Source organism: Fundulus heteroclitus, unplaced genomic scaffold, assembly GCF_011125445.2.
Source record: "Fundulus heteroclitus isolate FHET01 unplaced genomic scaffold, MU-UCD_Fhet_4.1 scaffold_52, whole genome shotgun sequence".
Classification (NCBI taxonomy): Eukaryota; Metazoa; Chordata; class Actinopteri; order Cyprinodontiformes; family Fundulidae; genus Fundulus; species Fundulus heteroclitus.
Window position 1 is genome coordinate 1,071,151 of NW_023396945.1, and position 27,548 is coordinate 1,098,698.

Below are 27,548 nucleotides of genomic sequence, written 5' to 3' on the forward strand. Positions count from 1 at the left end.
CAAGCTTAAGTTCTCTCTGTTCTGCAACCTGGACAGCATACACACAAGCAGACGCTCAGTTCAGGAGAGCGTCATTTGTGCCGAGGCATGTTTGTCCACAATACAACGCTGTGGACCGTGTGTGTGTTAAACCAAATTGATGGGCAAGTTGGGCCCAAAAAGGGCAAGACGTGGTGCAGAGACGAATGCCTTCCAAGCGATCGCATTAGGAAGACGATCCTTGTTGTGTAACCCAGCACTAGAGGCATGGCGAAGATTGATGGAGAACAAGGGGTGTGTGTGCGTGTGTGTGTGTGAGGGAGAATGTGTGTATCCGTGTAGGGATATTGAAGCACTGAGTGTGAGCAGCATCTTTTGACATGCCATTTTAGATTATAACCGCTGCTTGTTGATGGAGGGTTTATGTCCGTTGAAGAGTCTTAGACTACGAATTAAAAGAGAGTTGTTCCAAACATCAGAAGGTCAAAAGTTTACAGGCTTTGCTGCAAAGCGAGGGGGCATCTCTTGTAGTGGTATCGATTGATTGAAATGGAGTGCTTAAATATGATGGGTAACGCTGTTGATCTTGTGACGTGGTGCTCTTAAGCAGTGTTTCTGTACTCTCTCGGGCTTATATTTGGAAATAGGATGGGATGTAGTCTATGCACCTTATGTCATTTGAGTATAGTGGTGTACAGTAGCCGGCCTTGGAACAATGTGATTACCCCTTGAATTTTAGATTTTGTCATATCCCAACTAGAAACTTCAACGTTTTTATTAGGAATCTATGACTCATTCTCAACTGGAAGGAAAATTGTACATTTCAGAATCTGAAATGTCATGGAAAAATGTGTGTTCAGTTCTACTTTACTTCAATACCCCTAAATCATTGGTGTCCAGGTTTTTTTTCACCACAGGTCAGTATCGTCAAGTTGAAAGGACTTGTGGGCAGTATTTTTTTTTTTTGTCCCAATTAAGAGCATACCATAATTTTATCCTGAATTATTTGCTTTTTACCAGCTTAGCAATAGATTAAGCATACAGTACTTTAATGAAACAATGTTGAAAGGAGCTAATTATTGTAAGCAGAAAAAGGTCTTAATAAAAGAAGGCTATACAGTTCCCTAACTATTGGCTTTAACGTTTTCTATTTTGGTCCAGAAAATGTTTCTAGTCTAATTTTAAGCAACAGACAAAGAACCATATTCAAAAATCCTTGCTCTGTTTAGGAATGTTTATTAAATGGGTGAGTAAAAAAAAGTTTCTGGGTGTTTATGGGCCTTTTTAATATGAACAAGAACAAAATACAGGTAATGATATAAATAAAACGAAGATATTTTCAATTTAAGAAGATTGACATTTTAATTGACAATCCAATTCAAAAATAGTCTCATTTGATGGAAGGCCAAATTTGCACCATTCCTGACCTGCGGCTAGGGCCACACAATTATTCCAAGGATCGCCAATGGCACTTTGGACACCCCTGCCCTAAATGAAATCTAGCATAACCAGTTCACTTCAGAAGTCACCCAACCAGTCAGCAGGGGTCCACCTATGTGTAATTTATTCTCAGTATAAATCCAGCAGTTCTCTAAAGGCCTCAGAGGTTTGTTAGAGAACATTGGTGAAGAAACAGCATCATGAAGACCAAGAAACACAGCATACAGGTTAGGGAGAAAGTTATGAAGTTTAAAGCATGTTTAAGTTATATATAAAAATATTCCAAGGTTTGAATATCTCACAGAGCAATGCATTATCTGAAAATGGAAAGAGTATGGCTCAGCTTCAAACTACCAGCACACATGGCAATACAAGAGAGCAATAATCAGAGAAGCCTAAAGACCCATGGCAAGACACAAGCAGCGGAAAACATCCAGAGCTCAGATTGGAGAATCAGTTACCAGAACATCTTGGCAAGAAGAAACCCAATGCCTTTAAGAGCCATAATGCACATCACCCCAAACACACCTTGCTAACGCTGTACGATGGTAGTGGCGAGTGTTGTAGGGATGCTGGCCTTTAACAAGGACAGGGAAGCTGTTCAGAGTTGACAGGGAGATAGATAATTCCAGTACAGGTCAATCCTGGAAGAAGATGCTGCAAAAGATTTTAGACTTTAGGTAAGGTTGACCTTAAAGCAGGATGATGGTCCTCATGAGATGGCTTAAATCAAAGCATTTTTATTCCTGTCAGAATGGTCCAGGCAAGGTACACATAAAACACAAGTGAGGATGTAGCAAGACTTGAAATAGTATTTCAGAGAGACTTTTCATCCAACTGAATTTAGCTTAAGTGTGTCAAAATACGAAAAGAAAAAAAAAACACTGCCCGTGACTCACTTTTTACTGCATGTTTTTCAAAAAATTTCACTTATGTTTGTCTTAATTTAAACCATGCTGTCATAATTGAATATTAGCTTTACCTTTATTCATCGGCAACATAAAGTGTAGAATCAAAGAAAAGAAAAGAATGAACCAGAAGGAGCAACAGAAGATGCAGTGTGGAGGTTTGGAACACGTTCTTTCAGTCTGTAAAATAGTCCCATGTAGCAGGAAGCACTTTGTCCTGCAGCTATCATGCTGGTGCTGGTACATATAGCTCTCACTGGCCTGTTGGTGCATTCACCATCTTCTCTGATTCGACCCACAACCTTTCTCTCTGATGCTCTCACACATGAGGAACTGTGGTGGTGAGCTAGCTTGCAAACTACCTAGCATACCAAGTCTGTCTGGCTCTCTGAGCTCCATCATCCACGCCATGCCATCAGCGCCCCCTTCCCACGTCTGAATGGAAGCAGAAGACCTGCTTTAATTTCTCCCCTGCCTCGTTGTTTTATTATTTTCCCCTCCCAACTGTCGGTTTCATTCAAAGGACAATGCCTCTTGCATTCCATCTCCTCTCTCCCCCTTAAGGGTTTAAGTGACGTAGCTAAGGTAAGTAAAAGTGTGTAGTCAAAACTGCTCTGAAGTTATCCGCCTTTGCAAGCTAGTCCAGCCTGACCAAACAGATGTGTCACTGCAGAGTAATTATGGGAATTTCCACTCTGCCCATTCTGATCCTATGGGGTTAATCAGTGATAGGAATCACCTCGTCGGCAGGAACAAGACACCATGTAAGCAGCACGGCTATCGCCATGGCGATACCCCCAAGGTGCGTTCAGGTGAGGGTTACTTGGGCACCCGATCTACAGTGTGCCGTCCTCCCACAGTGGGATGTTGGTAACACGTGCCGCTAGAGGTCAAAGGTCATGCTGGAATCAATGGGTGTGAAAAAAAATCTATTAAAAAAAAAAAAAAAAAACTATACAATGTAAGATTTTATTCGTTACTGTTCTCACTTCCTGTTAATTTTGCCTTAGTACACTCTGGATAAACATCCACATGTGTATCCTCACATGCGTTCCACGGTGGAAGTATTTTTAAAGCTCTGACCAACGTGAGGACCATATAATGCGCAATGTATTTTTTGTGAAGAACCACGGTGAATCCACATGAAAAACCCTTTGACATTCTTTATCTAGTGTCATTATGAGTCCAATCTGTAGACTCGAAAGATTTACATAAACAGCATTCCAGCATTTCCTGTAGTGCGAGGATCACTCACTGTCTCCACTTCCTAGCTTTTCCACTTTCTTTTATTTCCTCCTCTTCGTGCATTTGATTTAAGCCTTTCTATTCCCTTTGATGTATTCTGTATGTTTTTTTATTTTCTAGAATAGAGTAGAATAGAAATGGTATTCTTTATTGTACCATAATAGGGAAATTCAGTTTTACCGGAAGGAAACATGCAGATACACACAAAGGTAAAAAGACATAAAAACAGCATATTCAGATCAAAGAAATGTGCTGAGTAGGGTGATTTTAAAATATACAAAACAAAAAATCAACAAGACTTTTTCAAAGAATACAAACTGTGCTAACACAGTTCCCTGCAGAGCACCTGTACTACAGACACAGACCTGTGTCCTCACATTTTGTAGGTAGCCAGGGAGGTAGTCAGGTACGCACAATAGTAGTTTTCATGTTAGTGAAGCTGATAGTGTAGGTAAAGGTAGAGCTAAGAGAAGGCAGATAATCAAGCCATACCCAAAAGCTCAAAGCTGCCTTTTAGAATAATAAAAAAAACATTTCCAATGGGGTTGAAGTGCTGACCACTGCTACAAGTTTATTGGTAGCTTGCTTGATCCATTCCATGTGTGTTCAGAGTTGGTGTCCTTTCAGAACACCCAACGAATTGTGTTTTCATTTTCCCACCAGGTTTGTGAACTGCACAGCAAAATAGGCCCTCGGCATGGTGCCATCAACACTGTGCTTGACTGTTGGCACCATTTCCTTTGATTCAAAAGCCTCGCCGTGACTTGACATCATGGCTCAAATAGCTCAGTCTTTGTCCCGTATGACCATAAAACCTTTTCCCAGAAAGCATTTGGCTTGTCTATATTAGCAGCTGCAAATTTCAATTGAACTTGAAAAGGTGCATTTTGGACCCTTCTGGGCCGGCAGCCTTTATGTCCATGTTGATGTAAAGCCCGTTTCCCTTTCAACAGATGGGACACTGGTGTTCCATCGGCTTCTAGTTTATAACAGGTTTGGATTTTGTGTGTTTTAGACTTTACCTAAATATCTTAACCATTTCCCTTTCTTCGGAGTAAGACAGTTTTGGGTCAGATTGTTAAATCCCGGACAAAGCTGGGTAAAGCAACTGGACAATGATCCCAAACACACACCAAACTGTGAGGAAGGCTTACTTTAAACCCTCTGAATGGTCTCCCTAGAAGCCTCAGCGACAACCACAAAAATGTAACGATAATGCTTAAAAGTCAGCTCAATGCCAGGAAACCAACCAGTTTAAATGGACTCTACCAATTCTGCCAAGAACACTGGTCACATATCCTGCCAGAGAGTTGCCTGAAGCTGGTTAGTGACCAAAATTGCACGTTTTTAAAAAAAAAAAAAATTAAAAAAATAACCTGTGCTTGCTGAACTCTTTAAAGAGGCCGGAGCTTGCGTTTGTCATCAGTTGGGAGGATGTAATCGCTATAGTATTAACCTACAAGATAGGCTAGAATGCAAAAGGAAGGAAAGCTGTTCTTCTATTGAACTTTTTTATTATTCTTTTTTTTGTTCTTTTGCACCACACGCCTATCAATGGATATTTGTTATTGAATTTTTCGTGTGGCCTAGCCTGTATATATAACTTTGAACCAGTTAGGGTTAGAGAAAGTCTACAATAAACCCAAACATGTGCACTCAGATCTATGTAGTTGTGTGGTGTATTATCATTCCACACACGAAACAGAATTACATTAAAATCAGATATTCATGCAAATATGGTGTGTGCGTAAACGTCTGACTTGCACTGATTGTAATGTGCTTCCAGCTTAAAACATACATATTCTGAAGCAGGGGGACAAGAAATCTAACTTCTTTGATTCCCTGTTTTTCTATTTAAAGTCCTCTGTTGCGGTGGAGGTATTTAGCATGCAGCCAGGGCCGTCCTCTCTCATTAGTTCACAGCTATCTGCTATCAGCATATTAGAGTTCCTGGAACGGACTTTCTACTGTAAGCTATACTCAGCAGAAACAGAGTGGAGGACTGGAGGAAGAGAGAGATAGAGTGTGTGTGTGTGTGTGTGTGTGTGTGGGGGGGGGGGTCTTTCTTGGGTGGGGAAGATGAACATGGCTCAGCAATCGCCCCGGTAGAGACGTGGTCCCACTGAGAAATTAAGAGCTGGGTGATATAGTGAGAACAGTCGAGAAGAGAAGATGTCTAAGACCCAGATAGAGAGCGGAGAACAGGAAAGGGACATCCAAAGCCTCCAGAGAAAAGACAGAGATATAAGTTGGAAGAGGCAACGAGCAGGCAAGGCGAAGGGAGCGAGGCAAGATGGAGAGAGAAGATAGATGGCTTTCCGCAGACTTGTGCAGTGTGGTGGTGGGTAACACAAGGTCACCGATGGACCGGCCCGTACAGACGCTGCAGGAGTCAGGCAGTGGAATGATAATGGCCTGTTTATGTTTGTGGGGAGCCATTTGTTTGTTTGTGTGGCTTTGGATATGCCTGTGTGTAAAAAGATAACATGTTCTCATTGAAGGCTCCACTTTTTTTTTTTTTCTGCCTCCTACTTTGAGAATTTCAACAAATACAGAAGCCAGTACATCCTCCTCGCTAAAGCCCTGTAGGACCGACCGACCCCCCCCCCCCCCCCCATTGTGTCTGTGTCTGTTAGACTGCTAAATCTCCTACTGTGGCACGTTCCTGAAAGTGTGCGCATTATTTTGTCCCTCATCAGCTCAGAGTGGGTGGGGTTTCCTCAGCTCTGATTGTGCCTGCTCCACATGCTCTCAACACGCCTATTCCTTGTGTTTGACAGCCGTGACGTGGCAGAAAGTGCCGGTTGTGTGTGGTATTTGGGATCTTTTACTCAGTTTAGAGTTTTACACACATTAACCAAATCCAAACATCAAAATAAGGTTACACTGTACACAGACTATGGAGTTAACGCAAGAAATAAAGGAAAAAAAGGGAGAAAAAAAAGGAAGAAAAAAAAGAGGGAAAAAAGGAGGAAAAATAAAAAATAAAAAAAGAAATAAAAAAAGAAAAAAATAAATAAATAAAAAGAAATAAAGTCATTTTAGCTATGAGTAAAACCTGAACGTTCGTTTTTAGGCACGAGTTGGTCTAGAATGATGACGCGGAGATCAAAAGCTGTATTTAGGCAGCATGCTCACACAACTTTTTTGTGCGTGTCTGTGTGCCTAGTTCTACTTTTTCTTATCTGTTATTGCCCAAACTCTCATAAAAAAAGAATTACAGTGATAATTCTTGTAAAGTCCTTCTGGTCCACTCTACATCCAAATTCAACAATAACAATGTAGTGGTCCTCACTTAGCTGGACAGATGATTTATTTAAATGGTAAAGCCAGAGGGGAAATAAGAAAACAAAAGCAGGCTCCTCTGCTGTCTGACCGGGCAGCAGTTCTGCAGATATGCTAGGTTTAGGGTTTCTTGTCTCTGCCTCAATAAGCTTATCTATCGATAAGCCTATTTATAAAACACCATTCCAGGGGCATATTTCTGTTACAGAACTGCCGTTGTTGTACGGATCTTTTTAGCAGTGCAGAAAACACTCCTACCACTAATAATGGCCTCTTTTTTTTATATGTCTGAGGAATTTGCTCCTGGTTTTGCAGCAACCGCTAAAACAAATTCTTCTGACATTTACACAGGATTTCGCGCTAACCGCTTGTGTATTCATTTGCAAGTCTGATCTGAGAATGACTAATTTGCAAATACTGATGTACCTGTGCAGCACCGTGTGTCAGTGTGTGTTTACAGCTGAACATTTCTGAGGGAACAGCTTTGTTTTGTGTTCTCAAACAAAATTAGGAGAAGTACAAACAGCTGCTCTGAGAAAGGAAAGAAAAAAACGTAACTTTCATTGCAGATGGTGCAGAGCCAAATGGACCGCCTTTCATTTTGCTTATCAGGGAGGGAAAGGATTGGAGGATGCTACTGCTGAAAACACGTGGACGTCTGTGTTTTATTCACTTCGTGGCTCACAGACTGGCTGATTTCTGTCTCTGTATTTGACTTTGGCGCCACTTGTTGATGGCTGGATTTTTTGATAAGAGGTCACAGAGAACGCGCGTCAACGACACCTTTTTCCAAGCCACTGATGTGCTCAGCTGGCTCTCCTCTGGCGCTGTTTATGTTTTACGCCGACCGTCAGCGCCAAATTGAGTCGAGGTTTTCCGTTAAATCTGCAGACGACTCTGCAGAAGTTAGCTTCTCGCAGGACAAGGAGGCGGGCCGTGGTCCAGTTTAAATGTACAGTAACAGAGATTGTAAGCCAGTATAAGTATCTGGGCTCCATTCTGGACAATAAGCTAACTCCCAAGGCTAACACTGATGCCGTCTGTAAGAAGGCTGACCAGAGGCTGTTCTTTTAAGAAAACTGAGTGGTTTTAAAGCAATTCAGTCTGTCTGAAAAAAGTTTTCTTTTATGGTATCAGTTTTAACTTTTGGAATAATACTGGTTTGGTAACCTCAACGTGACAAATAAAAAGAGGTTAACAAGGACCACATTGATCATTAAAGACCTTGGCATCGTCTGCACACTGAGTTCAGGCTTCTACCGTCAGGAAGGAGCTCCAGCAGCGGTCTGTCTTACAGCGGGTCTGGAGAAGCCTCTGACTGAAGACACTCTGTGGTTGAATGACAGAGCCGGCCTTCTTCATAAGCTTGTCGAGCTTCTTTGGGTCAATTGTTCTGATGCTGCTACCCCAACAGATCAAGAATCAAGAGGCTTTGTTGTCATTATTACCACAATGGAATAAATATATATATATATATATATATATATATATATATATATATATATATATATATATATATATATATAAACAAGTTGATTGCACTGGCCAACAAAAACTGGTTGTTTTCTAGACTTGTGCAGCATATACCGTGTCAAGATCTTGTTGACGGCATCCCACAATCCCCTGTGCTGTCCTCAGCACCCGTGTTAAATGATGGCAGAGGAGATCACACTCTCCACAGACTTATAGAAGATCTGCAGCATCTTGCTGCAAACCCTGAAGGACCTAAGCTTTCTCAGGAAGTACACCTGCTCTATCTTGTCTTGCAGACAGCTTCCCAGTTGTCTCCCCAGTCCCGTCTGTTGTCCAGGTGAACACCGAGGTATCTATACTCCACTTCTTCTCCTAGGATAGTAATAGTGTTTAACCTACTCCTGTTTCTCCTGAAATCTACAGTCATCTCCTTAGTTTTATTTACATTCAGGATTAGATGACTGTTTCCACACCACGCCACATTTTCTTATAGGAAATCTTCTAATTCTCATCAACAAGAAAATCCTAGTTATTTTGATAAATAGTTCAGCTACTTCTACAAATATTCTATTTTTGTGTCATTTGGGAGAACCACATATTGTCTTTATATGGGTTTCTAGTAGGAAAGCACTCTATGGAAACAGCTGATAGCCAGGAAGAGCAGGGTACAACTAACCCTGTCCTTTAAACACTAAGACCTTTGCCAAACATAACAAATCAAATAGATTTTCCAAACCTGAAAATTTATTGGGAGAAAGAAACGTGGCAGATGGACTGTAGCAGTTTCTGGACAGCTGCAAGCGCACCATCACAAGTGTTGTGTCTCTACAGTCTGGTCAGCTTATTTATCGTAGATCGGTGTGGTTTCACATCCTGTCATCTTATTTTCCCATAGAGGCTTGTTTACGTGAAGGAGAATAGTGACTACATTTAGCTCTAGTGAGTACGTGCAAACTGCGGGCTGAGAATAAACATCCTCCTCTTTTGACCGTAAGAAGTTATTTAATTCTGTATTTAAGAGTGTATTTGTCTTAAAAAAAATACCCCAAATAGATGCTGGTTTATTTGCTTAAAAACTTTTAAATGGTATCAATTTCAAAGGAAAAAAAGTTAAATAATATGGTCATTCCTAGCAATATACCTTATTGCACTCCAGTACATTTAGTACGTGATGATGAGATGCTTTTTTTTTTTTTAGCAAGACTACAAAACCCTTTAAGATGGTTTATGAACAACATTTTGTGGTAAGAGATGAACTTTTGTATTTTCCCATCAGTAATTAAAAAATAGGTATAAAAAAAGATTAAAACTGTATTATTGAGTATCAAGGGTTACATAACTTACATCCTGTTTTATTCAAATGTAATTCTCAGTTATAAAGAATACATTTTAGAATTTAAAAAAGTAGGATGGGGTTAAACATGCAGCCTTTCTGTGCAGTTGGTTATTATTATTATTATTATTATTATTATTATTATTATTATAATATCAGAAAGTCTTATTGATGTTACCAATTCCTTTTACAAAGGAGACCTACAGGTACATCCACCAGTATCCATACCCCTGGGAGATGTAGATTAAAATAAATTTTCATTTAACAGAAAAGTTGGTTTCTGATGGAAAATGGGCATCTCTGAAAAGATTTAAAAAAAAGCAACAAAAAAATCAGTTTATTTACATTTTCTCATCAAATGATATGTCAAGCATTTTTTTTTTTTACCCTTCATGGCAAAAAACCCTTTCTTCTCATAACGTCTGATGAGCTCGTTGCATGTCTCCACTGTGATGAGCTCTAAGGCTTTGAGGTTGGAAGGCCTTCTCGCCGCCACCTTAATCTCATCAGAAAGTGTATGTTTACTTGGTTAAAGCTTCAGCTTCTATATTTAAATAATTTTTGGGAGACTGCAAAGACTGATCGAGAGATTAGGGTTCATTTTTTTTTTGTCCGTTTTAAACAATCCTGCAGGTGATGATGCCCATTAAAACAAATTCTGGTGTCGTTTCAGTCCTGAATGTGAAATGAATGTGAAATATTCTGTGTGTGCTGATAGCTTTGTGTGTTCTGTGGATGTAGCTGTATCCGCGTCGGTGTCTGAATGCTCGAGAGCTCCAAACTCTGCTGAGATGGTGCGTTAGCAGGTGGGTGTCACAGCCCCATGTGACTACGGCTGGAATGTAGAGGCGCGTCCATCTTGTCTGTCCACTGCTGTGGACCGAATCAGAGCGTGGCGGCCGTGTTCTCCGTTCCGCTGTCCTCCTGTCTTCCCTGTCATATGGAGTTAAACTCAAGCTTGGACACCAAGAAGAGATGGGGACTGGCTCTGTGTGTCCTTCGTCTGCGTCACAGGGCCCTCCGAATCAGGTAGATGTTGAGCTGTCTTCAGTCTGTGAGATCTGTGTTTACAGTGAGGTATTTGCTTTAGGTATTTAAATAAACCTGGTTTCTCCGCACAGATCAGTGCATTTCCTTGAAAGAAATATGTCGTATCAGGACTAGACACTCATAGAAGGTAGCAAAGACCGGCTTAGCAATAATTTGCACAGCAACTTTGTAACTATGTGAGACTAAGGATGAAGATGCTCAGCTCACCATAGGATATCGTTGGTTGTCAAGTTCAGGTCTGTTCAGCAGAAATGGCCTATTTTGTTCTGTGAGTTTACACTGAAGGGATTTTAGTGTTTCTATTCTCTACTCGAGTTCTGATGCATTAATTTTTTTCTTCTTAAGATTTGACTCCATGACATTTGAAATGTGCATTTCTAAGAATTAATACCAGGCAGGTTAGAAATGTCATGGCAGGGAAGGTGGGATAGTCACTGATAAATATGAAATATTCAGATGGGACTGGTGCATCTGGTCAAACAATAAGACATAAATCTCTTTAACTTTATTGCCTATTAAAAAAAAAAAGCTGTACAGCAGGAACCTTAGCAGGTTTTGAATTAAATGGTCCTGAGAACAATCAGGGAAAATATGAGCTCCTCTGTTCCCTCCCTTAATTGGCCAAAATGACCTCACATCAGTCCAGTAGCCCATATTATAGTTATATTAAGGTGTGGTGTCACCAACAGCATCCCCTCTGCCCAGCAGTGATTAGTAGGCATCATTTAGAGCCTGCTTATGAAAAGTAATAATGGAGAATCGCCTCACAGGATTATGATTATCCAGCTTCAGATGTGGCCTTTACTGCCCTGTAAGAGTGGTGTCAACATTTTAGCAACGCTGTTAGTCATTTCATTCTCTGTATGCCAGCTAAAAGCATTCCTGTTAAAAAGGTACCAGTGGAAACGAAGAAATTCAAAGATCCCTATAGGTTTGACTTTTTAAATATCTTTTTTTTTTTTTTTTTTTTTTTGCAAAACACCATTGTTAACATTAACCAGGGCAATCAGTGTTACATTTTTGTGTCCCAGATTCTCCAAAAAGCTTTGCTTCTTATGCTCTCAACCCGTCAACACCCTTTTCCTGTTGAACTATTAAAAAGGGCTTTAGGCAACAAGGCTTGTACAGAGCTCTGGGTTTCTTCAGAATACTGTACAACCTGTTTGCCGCAGTCACTGGTTTCGACGAGGCGAAATTCATTTTCATTATAAATGAAATCACAAAGTAATTTTTCCAGGAAGCTGATGGTTCATTATTTATTATAGATTCTGTTTACAGACACGGACGTGACATCACAGTGCTTCGAGCAAGTCACATGCAAGCACGATGAACAGAAAAAAAAAAGTCACCTAAAGTGCAGAGAAATGCACACCAACAGACTGCTTTGTCCTATTATTTATTATTTGACAATGGTAAAGACAAAACGGAAAACTCACGACTCCCCAGAAACAGTAGATATGTGAAAAAAAACAAGAAAGAAAACCAGTGATTCCCAAATCTTTTCAAAACAAGTACGACCTCAATAACTTAAAATCCTGTGAATTTGGAGTTGCAGGTTGGAATATCAGACGTTTCTCACTAACATTGATCATGGCTGCCGTGCATGCACACCGTACTAAAACTTGTGGTAAGAATGTTTTGTATGCACTTCTGACAATTTGCATTGAAATACATATCGTTTCCCAGATATGCAAATAAACCTGCTGGATTGAACGTGCAGTTTGTGTTTGAAATGACAACATGCAGCGATATACAATATTAGCTTGTATTGCTAGCAGTAGTTAGCCTGGTAACAGAACAAATTGCACAGCAAATACCTCTGGCTTTTTATGTGGAGCTGAAGCACCGTGGGGTTGGGTATGAGTTCATTACCAGATCCAAGTTCTGGATCTGGTAATGAAATGTCCAATTTTAGAGTATGTACCAGTAAATAAATACCATCAGAGGTAGTTGTACCACGAAATGAGAATCACGACCTAGGATGGAGGTGTACTTTCTTTTAATTTGTTTTTTACCCAAAAATCTCTATCCAGTATGTGCTTTGTGTTTTGAACGTAATTCATAGTTTGTTTTTCTTCTCCCTGATGTAACCTTACTAAACGCAAACCAGTGTTCAACACCGAACACAGTGTGCACAAAATAATTTATTTCTCTAATGATCACTCTCGCAATACCAGTATTTTCTAAAATAATAAAAACAGACAACATTAACTAAATCATTGTGTTTGCGTATATGAAGCTGTTGTAATTTGGCAATAAAAACACTGGCTAGAGGGACATTTTTGGCTCGGTTGCCTTCAGCATGAGAATTAAAACCTGCGTTTTGAAGACTTATGTAGTTTGTTTAAATTTAAACCCATTTGAATTGTTAGCTGTAGCAGTAATCCGAATATCACTGCTAAACAATGCTTCACAAATCCAGAAACTCTGGTTGGTTGGTGTGTGTGTGTGTGTGTGTGTGTGTGTCCTTCAGGCTCTTTTGTTGTGTTATGCCTTAATGTGCTACCTTTTGAGAACCTTCGCATCGTACACTCACACACTTTAGTTCGAACAGAAGCGAAAGGTCCATTCTAAAAAGTCAGGTACCAACACATGCACATTCACGCTAATGTTGTTTTTATTGCTTTCTTAGGAGAACTGCCAGAGGCAAAAAACCAAAAACAAAAGACAAAGACAAAAACTTTTTTTATATAGCAGAAAAGTCTCTGCCTTGTTTTTCCTTTGTCTGACAACTATTACTTGTTTCTGCACAGTAAACTGTAATTTGCCTCACAGCTGATTGGTCAAGCTTAGGTTTGCATATTAGTAGCTATTTATTGTTGTATATCTTGAATGCAAGTGCTACAAATTCAAAATAAATAGCTAACCACATCATACAATGTGGCACCGTGTAGGAGTTCATAATAGCATTTTACATACATGCACATGGTGGGTGCTCTCAGAGGGTGTGGGCGTCTGCAACAATAGAAATGCTTTGTAGCCGGATTGCTTCACTGCACTGAAATGTATACATTCAGAACATGGTGAACAAGAACACCAAGAACAAGGGAGAGGAAAGGACTGCAAAAAGAAAAAAGCACTGCTGAGCCCCAGCAGCTGGATGTGTTTGGGTTGTGGTCCATTTCTTCCCATGCAAGTGAGGCAGAACCTGAACGGTAGCTTTATCTTATGATAAAGAGACACTAACGTCGCATTGCTTGTATGTTTCCCAACTTTACCATTTGTAGCAATTCATACTAGAATACACTTTTAATGGATGTCACGTTTGTGTGTTTGTCTCACACTCCTGTGTGAACTGCACCAATTGATGCCTGTACCATATAGCTGAGTCAATATAATGTAGTGAATGGACGTGTATCTGTTGGCCCGTGGGGAGTTTCCCCAACAATCAATACAGTCTCTGTAAATTGGTGGGACAAACACCCGACTGACCAGTGGCCTCAAGGATAGTGGTCAGTGCAATGCACTCCTGATCCACTTTTAACCACGGCGTTGGAGAAAATATCTAAAGTTAAAATGGGGATTACATTTTAAAAGAAACTCATGCTCCTATAACTTGATTTGCAAATATGTGGATACATGAGGGCTCTTGTTTTACGAGATCTAATGGTGTTAAAAGGTCACAGTGTTTTCTTGTCTGAATGAAGTCTGCCTCGCCAGCAGCTATCAGCATCAGTACGCTCTTTGTTCTCGCGTTCGACATTTTTCCCAGATCCAAGCTCTGAATTCTGGGAACAAATCAAATGCAGCATATTTGACAGTTTTTGGTTTTCAGGAGAATGGACTGCATTTGAGCAGCTCTAGTACAAAATCTACAATAAAACCTAAACGGGATGATCCTATGATGAACAGAGAGTCCTTTAAACATAGTAAAAATACACAAAAGGGAGAAATTTAAATGGTTTAAAAAGACACTCTAGCTCAGACCAGCCTAAAAGCTGTTTTTATGAATTACCCGAACCCAAGTAGACCACAATTGTAACGAACAAAGCATAAATTTAACAAAAACCAAGATTGTTAAGTTCTTGCGAAGTAGAACTTAAAACAATAAAACCGAAGATTTAAAGAAAATTAAATATTTTTTGAATGTTTTTGGACTGGGCTCCTGTTGTTAAATAAGTTGCACGTGTGTTAGCAGTTCATGTGTAAGCTACATGCTGCTCTACTGCAACTTTTCTTTCTTCTGATGCCATTGGAACGCTGGATGTTTTGATGTTTTCTGTCACTGCGCGGCTGCTGAAAATCCGTTCAAAACCAGTAAGTAAAGTATGCGGAACGGGTGGAATCCTGCTAAGCCACGCTGTGCAGCTTACAGACTGCGACGTGGGAGCAAAGTGCCGCTTGTGACGTTAGGCCGCGTCCTGAAAATAGCTCTGAGATCGAAGTGCTGTACACAGACGGATCCTCTGGAGGAGCGGAGAGAGTGAGTCAGCTGTCTTGGCTCACACGGCCAAGATGGAGAGAATTAAAGACGAACGGGTGAATGAATCAGAGGTATAGATAGGCACCTCCGCCGCAGTGGAGACCTGGAGCCGAAGGGACCGCCCCGACGGTCTAAAAACCCACGCCTTAACATTGGGAGCGGAGGACAGGGCTCCTGTTGCTAAGGAATACCTGTTACCTTGGTGACAATGAAAGATGTTTAGAGATGAGTCATGGAGTTTGAACCTGAGAGCAATCAGCTGTTCTGCATGGCTTCTCACTGGTCAGGCATGTGGTAGGGATGTCCTGTAAATGTTGGTCATTAGCAGCCGGACACCTCCCTGCTGCAGGAGGAATGATGAGGGGAAACAAGAGACCAGAATACATTTAAGGAAGATGATGTAAGATACAGCAAGCTTTATTCTCTGTTTCTTTGTTGGCTTGATAAGAAAATAGAAAAAAAACAAAACTTCAATAGCAGTAAATGTTGCTAAGGGTACACTGTTTCTACATTTGCTTTAAATTTGAATCTACAAAATGAGAACTGTCATTAGCGACATTAAAAAAACTGTGCAAAAAAACAATAACACACTTTAAAAGCATAATTTGTCTAAAACAAGCCAATCAACACGCCTAGCAAGGAAAAGGAAAACCCTAACTCGTGTGTTAAAGGTCAAATGTCCTGTAAGACTGCAGGAGGGTCTGTATGTGTGTTGTGGATGGCTGATCAGCTCATAAGCTGCAAAAACAACAAAGGAGACTCCAAGTCCAGCACTGTGTAGGCGAAGGAATTCAGAGCCAGACGTCATTCCCGCTCAATATAAATGCGTCATCCTCTTCTCCAATGCCTTTCAGCTGGAAACAAAATAAACACAAACTGGCAAGTCGAAGGCAAGCCATGGACAGACTTCTGGATCCCTGTTTCCTCACAATAACAGACTAATTATTATTTTGGTTTATGATCAGGGAATCTCTTTTTATTGGCACAGACGAATGCCTAAACGGATGTGAGAACTCCTTTTTTATGCTTTCACTGGTATTTTGACCATTTATCTTTGATGATGGTCTTGTAGACATACCTCCTTGACACTGCCTTAATCTTTAGTTCCCTCCTCCGTATCTCTCTGATATTCGAGCCAGAACTCTCACTGGGACACCCCAAAACCTTAATATTACTTTCCATCAGTAGAAACATGTTGGGGAAATGGAAAGAATACTTACCTAAGCATGTTACAATTACTCTGACATCAAAACAGTGCTTGCCAAACTAACTGGCCCGCTTGGTATCTGAAATTCTGCAGGGTTCATCTGAAGTTTCAAACGCTGATAGTTCACCGATAGCTTTCTCTGAGCTGTACATATATGCGCATAGATGTTAATTTTTGAGTGCCATTTGAGAAATATTTGACGTCTACACCCTGATATCTATACTGCTGCTCTGTCCAATCAGGATCTGTTCTGATACGTTTCCAAAGTAGGGTTTGAGGGGAAGTTTTACTCAGAGAAAGAACTGATTTTTTTTTTTATTTGTTACAAATACACTTTTCAGTGACATCCCAAGTCTGGTGTCCATTGTGGATTTTGTTAAATAAATGTAGCTTACATCAGTCCGTCATTCATTGCTGCTTATCCGTGCAGGGGGAGGGGGGGCTGGTGCCCATTTCCAGTTGTCATTGGGCGAGGGGTGGGGTACACCCTGGACAGATTGCCAGTCTTTGACAGGTTAACATCGAGACACAGAAGAAACAACCATGCGCACACACTCCCTAGTAAAGGCAAGAGAGTCATCAGTTAACCTAGCAGTCATGTTGTTGGACTGTGAAAGGAAGGGCACCCAGAGAGAATCCAATAGTGCACTTGGAGAACATGGAAACTCCATGTTGAAAGGGATTTGAAACCCAGGACCTTCTTGCTATAAGGCAACAGTGCAGCTGTAGCTTATATCATACCAATTTCTGAGTACTTCATCACAGCCGAACATTTACCTTACTGTCATAAACTTCAGCACATGGCATGACTCAACTGGTTTTCAGGTGAGAATAATAGACCTGGTTTTTGACATCCTTCTATCTACCTGAACATCAGTAACACTGGAATGTACTAGGGTAACATTTCACTGGAAGAGACGGGCTTGACTGTCAGGAAACGACCCAGAAATACATGTTGGGCTCTTTTTTTTTTTTTTTATCGCTGGGGCTACAGATGCCATTACAGGGCGTGAGCGGAGAGATAGAAAACTGGGCGCACACGGACTCATGCTCGTGTAAAGGTGTGACGAAGCAGTCCAAACATGTCAACGCTCATTAGACGGTGAGGGATGGATGAGGCATTCTGGGTTGGTTTCCTGCGCACTGCGTGCAGTTTTAATGGCTAATACCTTCTTGTCTAGACTTGTGATTTACAGCCACATTGACTGAAAGAGCGCTTTTAGAGACCTAAGTGAGGAGGAGTTATTTCTGGATGACTTGTGGAGATTTAAGGACAACATAAACACCGACTCGGCCCATTTGCATTAGAGCAAAACTTAAAAGTTATACACAGTGCTTCTGACAGTTCATTGCCGAGCCAATAAGCAGGGTGAGTTGTGGTCAGACAGTGCCTAACAAAACTATTCCTTCCCTTGTACACATTAGGTCACATCACACCTAAAAGACCAATACAAAGTTTCTCATAATTGTTAAGTAGGGGAAAAAATTAGGAACGTCTGCTGGTTTTTTTTTTTACAATGTGTGCCATGTTTTTGTTATTGAATTCTGTGATGCAATTCAATGAAACCCTATACAACCAGTTGCCCTCAGACGTCTACTGATTGAGTGTTAGAGCCCTCCAGTGTTTTAATTTAATGTAGTCGTCCTGTAAGCACCTTACTGGCTTGTTGGAGAACATTAGTGGACGAATAGCAACTTAAAGTTCAAATAATAGACAAGATGGGCTGGGGATAAATTTCTAAAGAGGGTTAAAAGCAGGTTTAGGTTATGAAACATCGTGCCAAGCTTTGAACATGTCAGTGGAGAGCCAAGAAAAAAGAGCTATAAGACGTTCTGTGTTCAGGTTACCACGAGTAGAGGGAGACGGCAAAGACGTGGAAGAAGGTGCTCTGGCCAGACGAGACGAACGTTTTAATGTTTTTGTTGACCTGAGCACCATGCTGTGGGGACGCTCATCTTCATCTGCGAGAGGGAAGGTGATCAGAGGGAAAGAAAAGATGCAGGGCCATTCTGGAGGCAAAGTGCAGACCCCGAATCAAATTTATTAATCTGAGGCAACCCTGTACAGTTTCTGCCCACCGATCCTCTGCTGTTCACCATCTATCATTGCCGTTCTGTTACCCATTTATGGATTGCTCTGTGTTAGTAGATCCTATACATGTGGTTTCTGGTTGTGACATAACAAAATGTGAAAAAGCTAAAGTGGCATGAACACTACTGCAATCCCTGCACAGACAAAATAAAAGTCCTCCTAGTTATCAGAATAGAAGTTTTTGCGCCATCTTGATATTCAGTGCGGCGTCTGCATTGCAGCTATTAAAGGTTGGGCTACTTTGTGCTGTCCGTCACTTCACAAAATATGGTCACAGCTCGACTTTAACGGGAGAAGACCATGGACACTTCAGCACCATGGCAACAAGGAAATTAAAGGGACGAGGACAAGAAAATCTAACCTATCAGCAAGTACTGCTGTCTGCAATGTGTTATTTCTAAGCATTTTTCTCCGTGTGATCTTTTAACTCTGCTAAATAACCATAAGCATATAGACCTAAAAATATAATCAGAACAATTTGATTTCACAAGTTGCTGGCTAATCAAATTATTGTTTATTTTGAAATCTGACATTTGAATGTAAAAATGTCAAACCAAAAAAAAAGACGACTGTGGGATGAAAACGATGACCTGCTGCTCTCGTCAAAAACTTCATTTACTGCTTAGTAATAAACGGCTGTAACATTATCTGGTAGAGCGCTTTGCCATAGGAACGCAACGTCACATGACTCACCAGTTCTTCTTCTACTGATTATTTCATTTGCAGCGGTTTAGCAGCAGCTGTTCTCTTCAAATTGTTGAAATTTACCCAACGTGTCAAAAATTTTGGCTTCAACTGGCCGTGGTAGTTGTTTTTCTCTCGTTTTGCTGATCTGTTGTTGTCATTCATTGCGTCTGCTCGTGTTGGCCGGTTCCCGCATTAAGGTTGTGTATTTGGACTTGCTCTCTGTGCCTAGATAATCTCCGGTCTGGCTCCTGTTTTCATGCGATTATCCACGCCTCTGTTCACATTTTTCCGTCTCACCTTTGTGTTTCTGCAGCCTTCCTCTGCCTTGTTTGTTTCTGCTGCCTTTTTAAGCTGCCCCCCCCCCACTGGGTTTTCTTTTCTTTCTGTCACCATCTGTCCTCTGCCCATCTTAAAGAGACCGTTTTAATTCTTCTTATAGCCAAGTTTGGCTACAGGAAGTTATAGGGAGCAAGTAATAATGCCCACAATTGTAGGATGAATCTCACAAAAGCGCTGAGCTTATGGATGTGATGTACGAAACTCTACGTGACTGCTTTCGTAAAGAGGGGGCCTCCTGCTGCAAGGACAGAGAACCTTGACAGCGTGTGTGTGTGTGTGTGTGTGTTGGATAGAGTTGTAAAATCACAATAAAATCTCAATGTCAAGTTATTATCCCTCCCTAAAATGCTCTGTGTGTGTGTGTGTGTGTGTGTGTAGGTGTGTGTATGTGTCCGCCTTGTCACCATGTTAATGTCTTGATACACCGACCCACAAAGCCCCCTTTTCTGCTGTTGCCGTGGCAACAAACTGAGAGGCGCCGCTATTTGTTGGATTGTTTAACCACAGTTTTATATGTTTTTAGCTTTTTTTTTTTTTTTTTTTTGTGCAGTCAGAAGAACTTCAGCGTGTTTGAGTTCTTGGACTTTATGTCGTCTGATTGTGTTTTACAGCGATAGCTTTGAAACGTATTCTCATGAACATTAACCACTTCTTTCAGAGACGGTCTATCTGTTGTTTTTCTATCATCGAATGTGCCAACTGTATTTCTGTTGGTTTGGTGACAGTTTGCTAAGTTTCATTTCAATGTTGTGTTCGCAGGCCTGAAACCCAGCAGAAAGCCCCGGTGAGTACCCCGCCCCCTCCCCCGCCACCTCCTCCACCTCCCCCTGAGCTGGCAGGGCCACCGGAGCCGGAGGAAGAGATCCTGGGCTCGGATGACGAGGAGCAGGAGGACCCAGCAGACTACTGTAAAGGTCAGAGTCACAGACAGACACGTGCTGAATTCATCCGGCCGGTACCTTCCTCTCTCCACATCTGTCCTACAGAGCCCGGCAGTGGCTGCGTTTTCTTTCTCCTTTCCTTTCTACTCTCTCTGCCCGTCTGCTCCATCCTGACGACATTTCCAACAGTGTTGTTGCAATCATTAGAGTGTCACAAACCTTTCAAGGTTGTTTGGTTCCTGCTGTTGTTCACAGTGATAAAAGCATTTCATACCATTGGGTGCATTTTTTGACACGACTGTGTGCAAATTGTGCATCATTCTGTACATAATGAAATGCAGTAAACTTTTTTATTTTATTTTTTTAAGAAAATCCAAATATTTAACCATTTAGACTTTTTCTTCCCTCTTGGTCTTGTTTGCAACACCTGGTAGTTAATATCTATATCCATATTTGAAATTGACAAATATGAAAACAAGTGAAAACCAGGTCTGAAAACGACAATTGAGCCAAAGATTGTCAAAGTGACAAAGTTCCGAATTGAAATGTGAATTCTGGCATTATACAGCGGCCGCCTAAGAACAAAGTAGTGACAGAGATCCAAGTTCACAGGGCTTAGATATAGTATGAGGGGGTTAGTCAAGCAAGGAGGGTAAAGTAAGGATATATCTTGTGTGTAAGCAGTAGGTTGGAGACCTACGGGAAGCACACCCTACCCAGGACACTAAAAGTGCTCCGTGGAAAGCCTACAGCAGTGGCAAAAACCTGCATTTCAACAAACTTACCTGTAAAACTCTTGCAGGATTCAGGTAATTTCTGCTCCCGTTCAGACCAGCGTTGGTCCTAATGACCAGATGCTTGTGTCAGCACATTTCCCCAACAGCTGCTTCCACAGAGTAGCTTACTTTTATATTGGTGAGACATGTAATTGTTGTGAAAGTCAGACATTTCTCTACTTGATCAGTAAGTGTTATACTGGCAAGGGTTCAACTGCGCCATTATAGTCAAGCTGTCAAAAGGGTGTTCTCTGGAGACCCACATTGAACTCCATAAGTCCGTCTACAGTTCGTTTTCAACATGTGGATCAACCCTAAAAGGTCACTTGAAGCTAATGCTAAATGTTGGTTGTAAGGAAGGTAATTAAGGCCCATTCAGAAGGCATTTCTAGTTAGAGGCTCTCATGTTCTCTTAGCTTATTTGGCACAAAATGAGAGAGAGAGAGGAAAAAGACAAGTTTCTGCTGAAGTTAATTATTGTGGATAAACATACAAGGGATATGTTTGTAAAGAGTGGTTATTGATTTATTTAATAATGCAATCTGTGGGCGTAAGCAGACATTTCACACTGACACAGGATGCATATTAAGGGAAAAAAAAAACAAGATAGAAATGCACATTTTTGGGAAACTGTTAATCTTTATGCTCACAAATGTCCCCTCATTATTCCGCTGACTCCCCCAGCGCTATCTGTCACCATTGGATTACTGTGTTGTCACAAATCTTCCCCGCTTTAAGGATCTTTTGGGAAAGTTAGGTGTTATCACCCCAAAATATTCTGTATCGACCAGTCACACATTTATTTGACAAATTCAGAGTGGACGTGTTTTTGTTCTCGAGGAAGCCATTGTTCTGTGTATAGTGGTAGACAGTGGTGCACACACACACACACACACTATGCAAGCATCCATCTATGGCTGTGCATTGTTGTTTATGAGGAGTGGTTAGAAAAACTCCTTTTTTACTTCGAAAAGTACATTTAAAAGAAAAAAAAAGATCAGCTATAATCTATTTAGATTTCTGTTAGGTTAATTTTCCACCTTCCTGTTAGGTTAATTTTCCACCTTCCTGTGTGTTCGTTTATGCTGGAAATTAGGGACACATACTGACATTAATAAGTCACAGCGACAGAATTCAAAGTTAATCAAAATGTATTAAAAGAGTTGGATAGTACAAAGCATGCATCGATACACATATGTTCCTCACTTCCACCAACGACTGGGGCCTCGAGCAAAAGAATATTCTCACTTATCTTTACACAATATTATATAGAATTTCTGTGGAATTATCTGAGCCCTAAGGTGGGACCTGGACAGCACCGGAGCACCGGAGCCAGCCCACATCCAGCAGTTTCCTCTCCCCCTCATCTGGTCAAGGCCACTCTTCATCTGGTCTCGTCTGCTTCTTTCTTGCTGTTTTATACCTAAATGCTCTCCCTTATGCAGCTGTACCTTATCTTAACCTTCGTTAAAGCAGTATGTCTCTGTAGTAAACAACATTCCTCAAAGCACTCCCATTTTACTGTATTCACCACCACTAGGTTATCAACAAACTCTACTTCTGCAAAACTAAATTTTCTCAACATTTCATACTTTAGAGATGTTTAGGTTTTCTAGTTTATCTAATTGATTCAGACAGGTAATCTCACTGATGAAAGAGAGACCTGCGACATGGACTCAAGACATGAGTTGCATAACATAACACAATAATCAATAACATACTCTAAAACAGCATATTTGGCCTTTTAGGAATCTATTTGCTGTAATCAGTGTTGATGTGATTTAGATCACATGCCACCAACACCACAAAAACTTCGTAGTTCTTCTTTTCAGGAAACTTTGGTATGGAATACTCCAGATAATGAAGTTATTTCTTAATAAACGGCATCACATTGTAAGTTTTTCCTTTATTAAGATAACAGACTTATGGAAAAGATGATATTTTCATTCTAGTTTCTGCAGAATTGATGACAGAATACCATGGAACTTGGAAAGAGAAAATATTTTGTAATTCTGCTTTAAGTGCTTGTGTCATCTCTTGTCAAGGATATGACACAAAGAGGATCTGAGCTCAAGGGTAGGGTTGTCTTTTAAATTACGGTGGATTGATTTGAACAAGGTCTGAGGAGGTGTTATAAGTGCTTTAGCTCTGGAGTCAAAAGATTTAATTTAATGTTTTGAAAATGAAGAGTTTTCCTCTGTCTTTGCTGTATAACTGCCGAGCTTGTCCATGCCACCTTACCATATATATTGGTTTCTTTAAGCTGCAGCTTCTTATCTTGTTCACATCTTGTGGCGTAAAATGATTTTAATGCGAGACTGAATGCAATGAAATGGAAGTGCATCATTGCCCTCATCAAAATCCTGTTACATATGTGTGTTGCTTGTCAGGCGCCCCTGTGACATGGGATGCATTTGGATTGGGATGAAGACTGCAAAATGAACATGCCGCTGGTCAAGGCCAGAGATAATTGCTTTTCATTGTGATCTCCCTTTCAAGTGTTTTGTTCTTTTTCCATACTTAATCGCCTGGCCATCACATGCCGAAAGTTTGGTTCTCTAGTTTGTACACATCTGAAAACCACCAAGTGGTCAAAACAATTATTACATGAATTACTCAGAAGACAAGGCCTAATCCGTAGACATTATATATGTAGACACCTCAAGGATCGGCACTGCCTGTTGGACTTGGTGCCATCATGAATGAGTCCCACACGTGCCCCCAGTGCTTTCATTCACAGCGACAGAATTCAAAGTTAATCAAAATGTATGAAGAGTTGGATAGTACAAAGCAGATGGATAAAGATAGACATATGGCATATTAATAAATGTATAAATAAATACATTCGATTTTTTTTATGTATTTATTGTTCATTTGGATTTATTTCACTCTCTCTAACACACACATACACACAATCCTAAGCCTTCTGTTCACACCGATAACAATTAATTTCTTGATAGTTTTGTGGTGTGTGTGTGTGTGTGCACAGTTCTTTTTAAAGGCTTGGAGAAGTAATCTTTATAATGTCCAGGTTATTCCAGTGTCTTAAAGGAGCTATAAGTGAGATATTTACTGTTAAATCAACTTAAATCATTCTCATTTCTTCCCTAGGATGGAATTAACATTCCCTATAAACAATTGGTCCTAGTCAAGTTTTTCTCCTTTCAAACCTAGAGGTACAATCCGGAACTACTTCGGTTCAGAGTGTAGCGCGTGTTTACTTCCTGGTTCCTGAGCCAATCATATGAAAGGTCCCAGGGTTCCCAAAACAGAGCGCAGCATTTGGTATTTTATTTGAATTTTAACCACTAGTGTCTTACACTACCCTGCTTGCAACTGGCGAGGAGCTTAAAACTACTGAAAAATAACTGTTTTGCACTAACCTAGCATTCAAGCTGATTCTTGTAGTATTTGTGCGTTCACAAAAACACGAGAATAAATCTTGTCCCACTCGACCTTAACCATTTGAGAACGGACCCAAAAACGTTTTGGACCAATCACGTTGCAGTGCTATGGTTTAAGGTGGGACATACAGCTGTGACAAAAGCAAGAGCTGCCGAGCCCACAGCCGAACCAACATAAACATGGCAGCGCAGGAAGACGCTCGCCTAGCTGTTGCTATCACATCTGTTTTGTTAGAATCCACGATTTCTTCTTTGAAAGAAGAACAGCAAGACGTGCTTTGACCAGCTTAGCTTGTTGTGGTTTCTCATGGTGCCTGCTGCTTGACATTTTCATTTGATATTTGAGATGACGTGTTGTCAATCAGTCGTATATAAATAAAATTGAATTGAATTGAATTACTGTGATTGGTTAAAGCCAACCTTTGATAGGCGGGCACTAGGCGTCGCTTTGCCCAATCAGCTCCAAAAGCTCTGCTGACTGTCCCTTCCTTCCCCGGACGGATTCGATGAGAGCAGATCCAGACTGATAATGTGCAGAACTAAACCAATAGTTTCTGTCTCTGATCAGAACACCTGCTTCCACGTTTGATGTGCTACCCACATGGCCGAGGCAAACTTCTTAATCTCTTCTTGCCTAATTTCAGCAACGTTTGCTATTTATTTTCAGGCATCTATTAAGGTCACATTTGTGTAGTGCACAGATTTGTAGCCCTAATGACCAATTTATGAGTTGTCATTGTGGAAAATTGGCCATAACCTTTACATAGAAAGGATATCAAATCATTTTACAACTGTACTCCTCCTTTGCTACTCCTTTAAATCTTTACTTGCACATGCCGTTTATGCTATCGTGTCCGTATCAAGCACAGCTCCCTGTAACCTTCATCTTCCTTGCTTTACCCCTCTCAGGAGGATACCATCTGGTGAAGATCGGGGATTTATTCAACGGAAGGTACCATGTGATCAGGAAGTTAGGATGGGGCCACTTTTCCACAGTATGGCTGTGCTGGGACATACAGTGAGTCTCAACACACACGCACGCACACGCACACACACACACACACACACACACACACACACACACACACACACACACACACACACACTATTCCGTGTACACATCCTCTTCTAACACTGACATGACCCAGAAACGGCACTCATAACGCTAACGTTCACAGATACTGGTGCTTGCTTTTAAAACACACGTCACATGTACCACGAAGGCACACCACACATGCGCGTATCGACAGGCTCTGGCTCGTCTCCTCACTGACAGCTGCAACTAACACCATCCTGCACTGGAAACTGAATCTCTCAACCTGAACTATAACTTAGTTTGCTGTGGCAACCAGGGCAGATGGCTGGCAGGATCAGCAACCAAGAGTAACCTCTCACCGACTGATGCACACACTCACAAACTGGTTTACTCAGGTCGCTGGCGTTAATTACGCTAATGCTGGTAATAAGTTGGAGTTAGGTTACAATTTCACAGCAGACCCAGTTTTGGCCAAATGTACTGTATGCCGTTTTCTTGGGAATTTAGGTCCAATCGCACGTACATTCCTGTCATGTAGTTCTTCTTTTTTTTCACTTAGTTTTCTTTTATTTTGTCTGTTCTCCTAAAAAATAGACTGATATTGTATTTGAGGGTCCTGATTTAAAATTGAAAAGGCTTTTTTGTCAATATATACTCTGGCACAAAATATGTTTTACCCCGACCTCCCGTTCACTGTTTTGAAAATTACAGCTTTCTTATACTGGGATAAATGACTGAATAAAGAAAATATCTATTGATTTAATAATCACAATGAAGAACATCAATCTCAGCTTTTCTGAGCTCGACATTTTTCCAAAGATTGTTTTCTTGAAGATAATTTTATGCATCAATCAGCACAATCCTTAAAGCTGTAAAACACTATGCTAAAATAAAACTTTAGTATGAATAATTTGTAGTATAGCTGTTATGATAAAATGCTATTTATCTTTGTAAGTCTAAGCTATAAGTTGATGTTTCCTACTATAAAAAGCCCGGCAGCTCATACATCTATGTTTTTAGACCCTTTGTTGAGTAAATATTTAGACTGTTTGCATCTTACTACTAGTCCATCTGCTACTTCCTATCTTCTCATCTCTCAAAATATAATTAGGTATATTATTGGCTTTCTCAGCATGGTGGAGCTAATAACAGTATAGAATTAAATAATGTGCTGTCAAGGCAATGGAGGCTAGATTGCATTGCACTCTTCATTCACATGGTAATTGAAAATGCTAAAAACAAAAAAAGGAGCCAGAGTAAAATAAAAATAACATTAAAAGACAAGAATATCTTAATGGCATTCCGATGAAGTATAAGTATGGTTATAAAAAGAAAGCAACAGTAAAATGAAACGTTAAACAAACGACATGTCATGACATTATGAAATTATAATAATGCTGCTGTCAAGAATAGTGTTTTCGCTTCTGTTTTAAAGGAGCCAACAGTTTCAGAAGACATTCGGGAAGCTGGGTCTGCAAACTAAACCTTTTGTTCAGTTCTGGTCCTGGCAGCAAAGAGTAATAATAATAATAGATTTTATTTACAACGCACTTTACATTTCCAACAAATTTCGAAGGGCTACAGTCAATAGAAAAACACAATAAAATAAGAACAAGGACAAAAAATGTAAAATGTAATCAAAATACACACATGAATGTTTAAACGCAAATACATGCAAGATAAAAACAAAGCACTTAAAGGAGAGCATTAAAAACAATGGGTAAAAAGGTTTTAAGGCCTGTTTAAAAACGTGACATGGTCTGTAGAACTCTCAGATGTGGAGACAGATTGCTCCACAGCCGTGGGGCGGCACAGGAGAAGACCCGATCTCCCATGGTGCGGGATCGAGTCCTGGGAATGTGGAAACGGTCAGTGTTGGAAGAACGGAGAGTGCATGAGGGACAGTAAAGGGAGAGGTCTTTTAAATAAGATGGCACGTTACAATGTAGGCAATGGAAGGTAAGCAGAGAGATTTTGTAGACAATCTGGG

The 27,548-nt window shown here is 40.6% G+C and overlaps 1 protein-coding gene across 6 annotated transcripts in view; it reads left to right on the forward strand.

The window, feature by feature from the left end:
* Positions 1-27,548, forward strand: part of srpk2 (SRSF protein kinase 2) — an 80,876-nt gene that overhangs the window by 23,719 nt on the left and 29,609 nt on the right. For 2 of the 6 annotated variants that reach the window (XM_036132510.1, XM_036132511.1), the window contains exons 1-3: positions 10,566-10,692; positions 20,221-20,375; positions 25,432-25,540. In XM_036132510.1, coding sequence (XP_035988403.1) covers positions 10,604-10,692; positions 20,221-20,375; positions 25,432-25,540 — 353 coding nt within the window. In that variant the 5' untranslated portion in view covers positions 10,566-10,603. Of the gene's footprint in view, positions 1-10,564; positions 10,693-20,220; positions 20,376-25,431; positions 25,541-27,548 lie in introns of those variants that run through there. The other 4 variants (XM_036132507.1, XM_036132508.1, XM_036132506.1 and 1 more) reach the window with 3 other exon arrangements.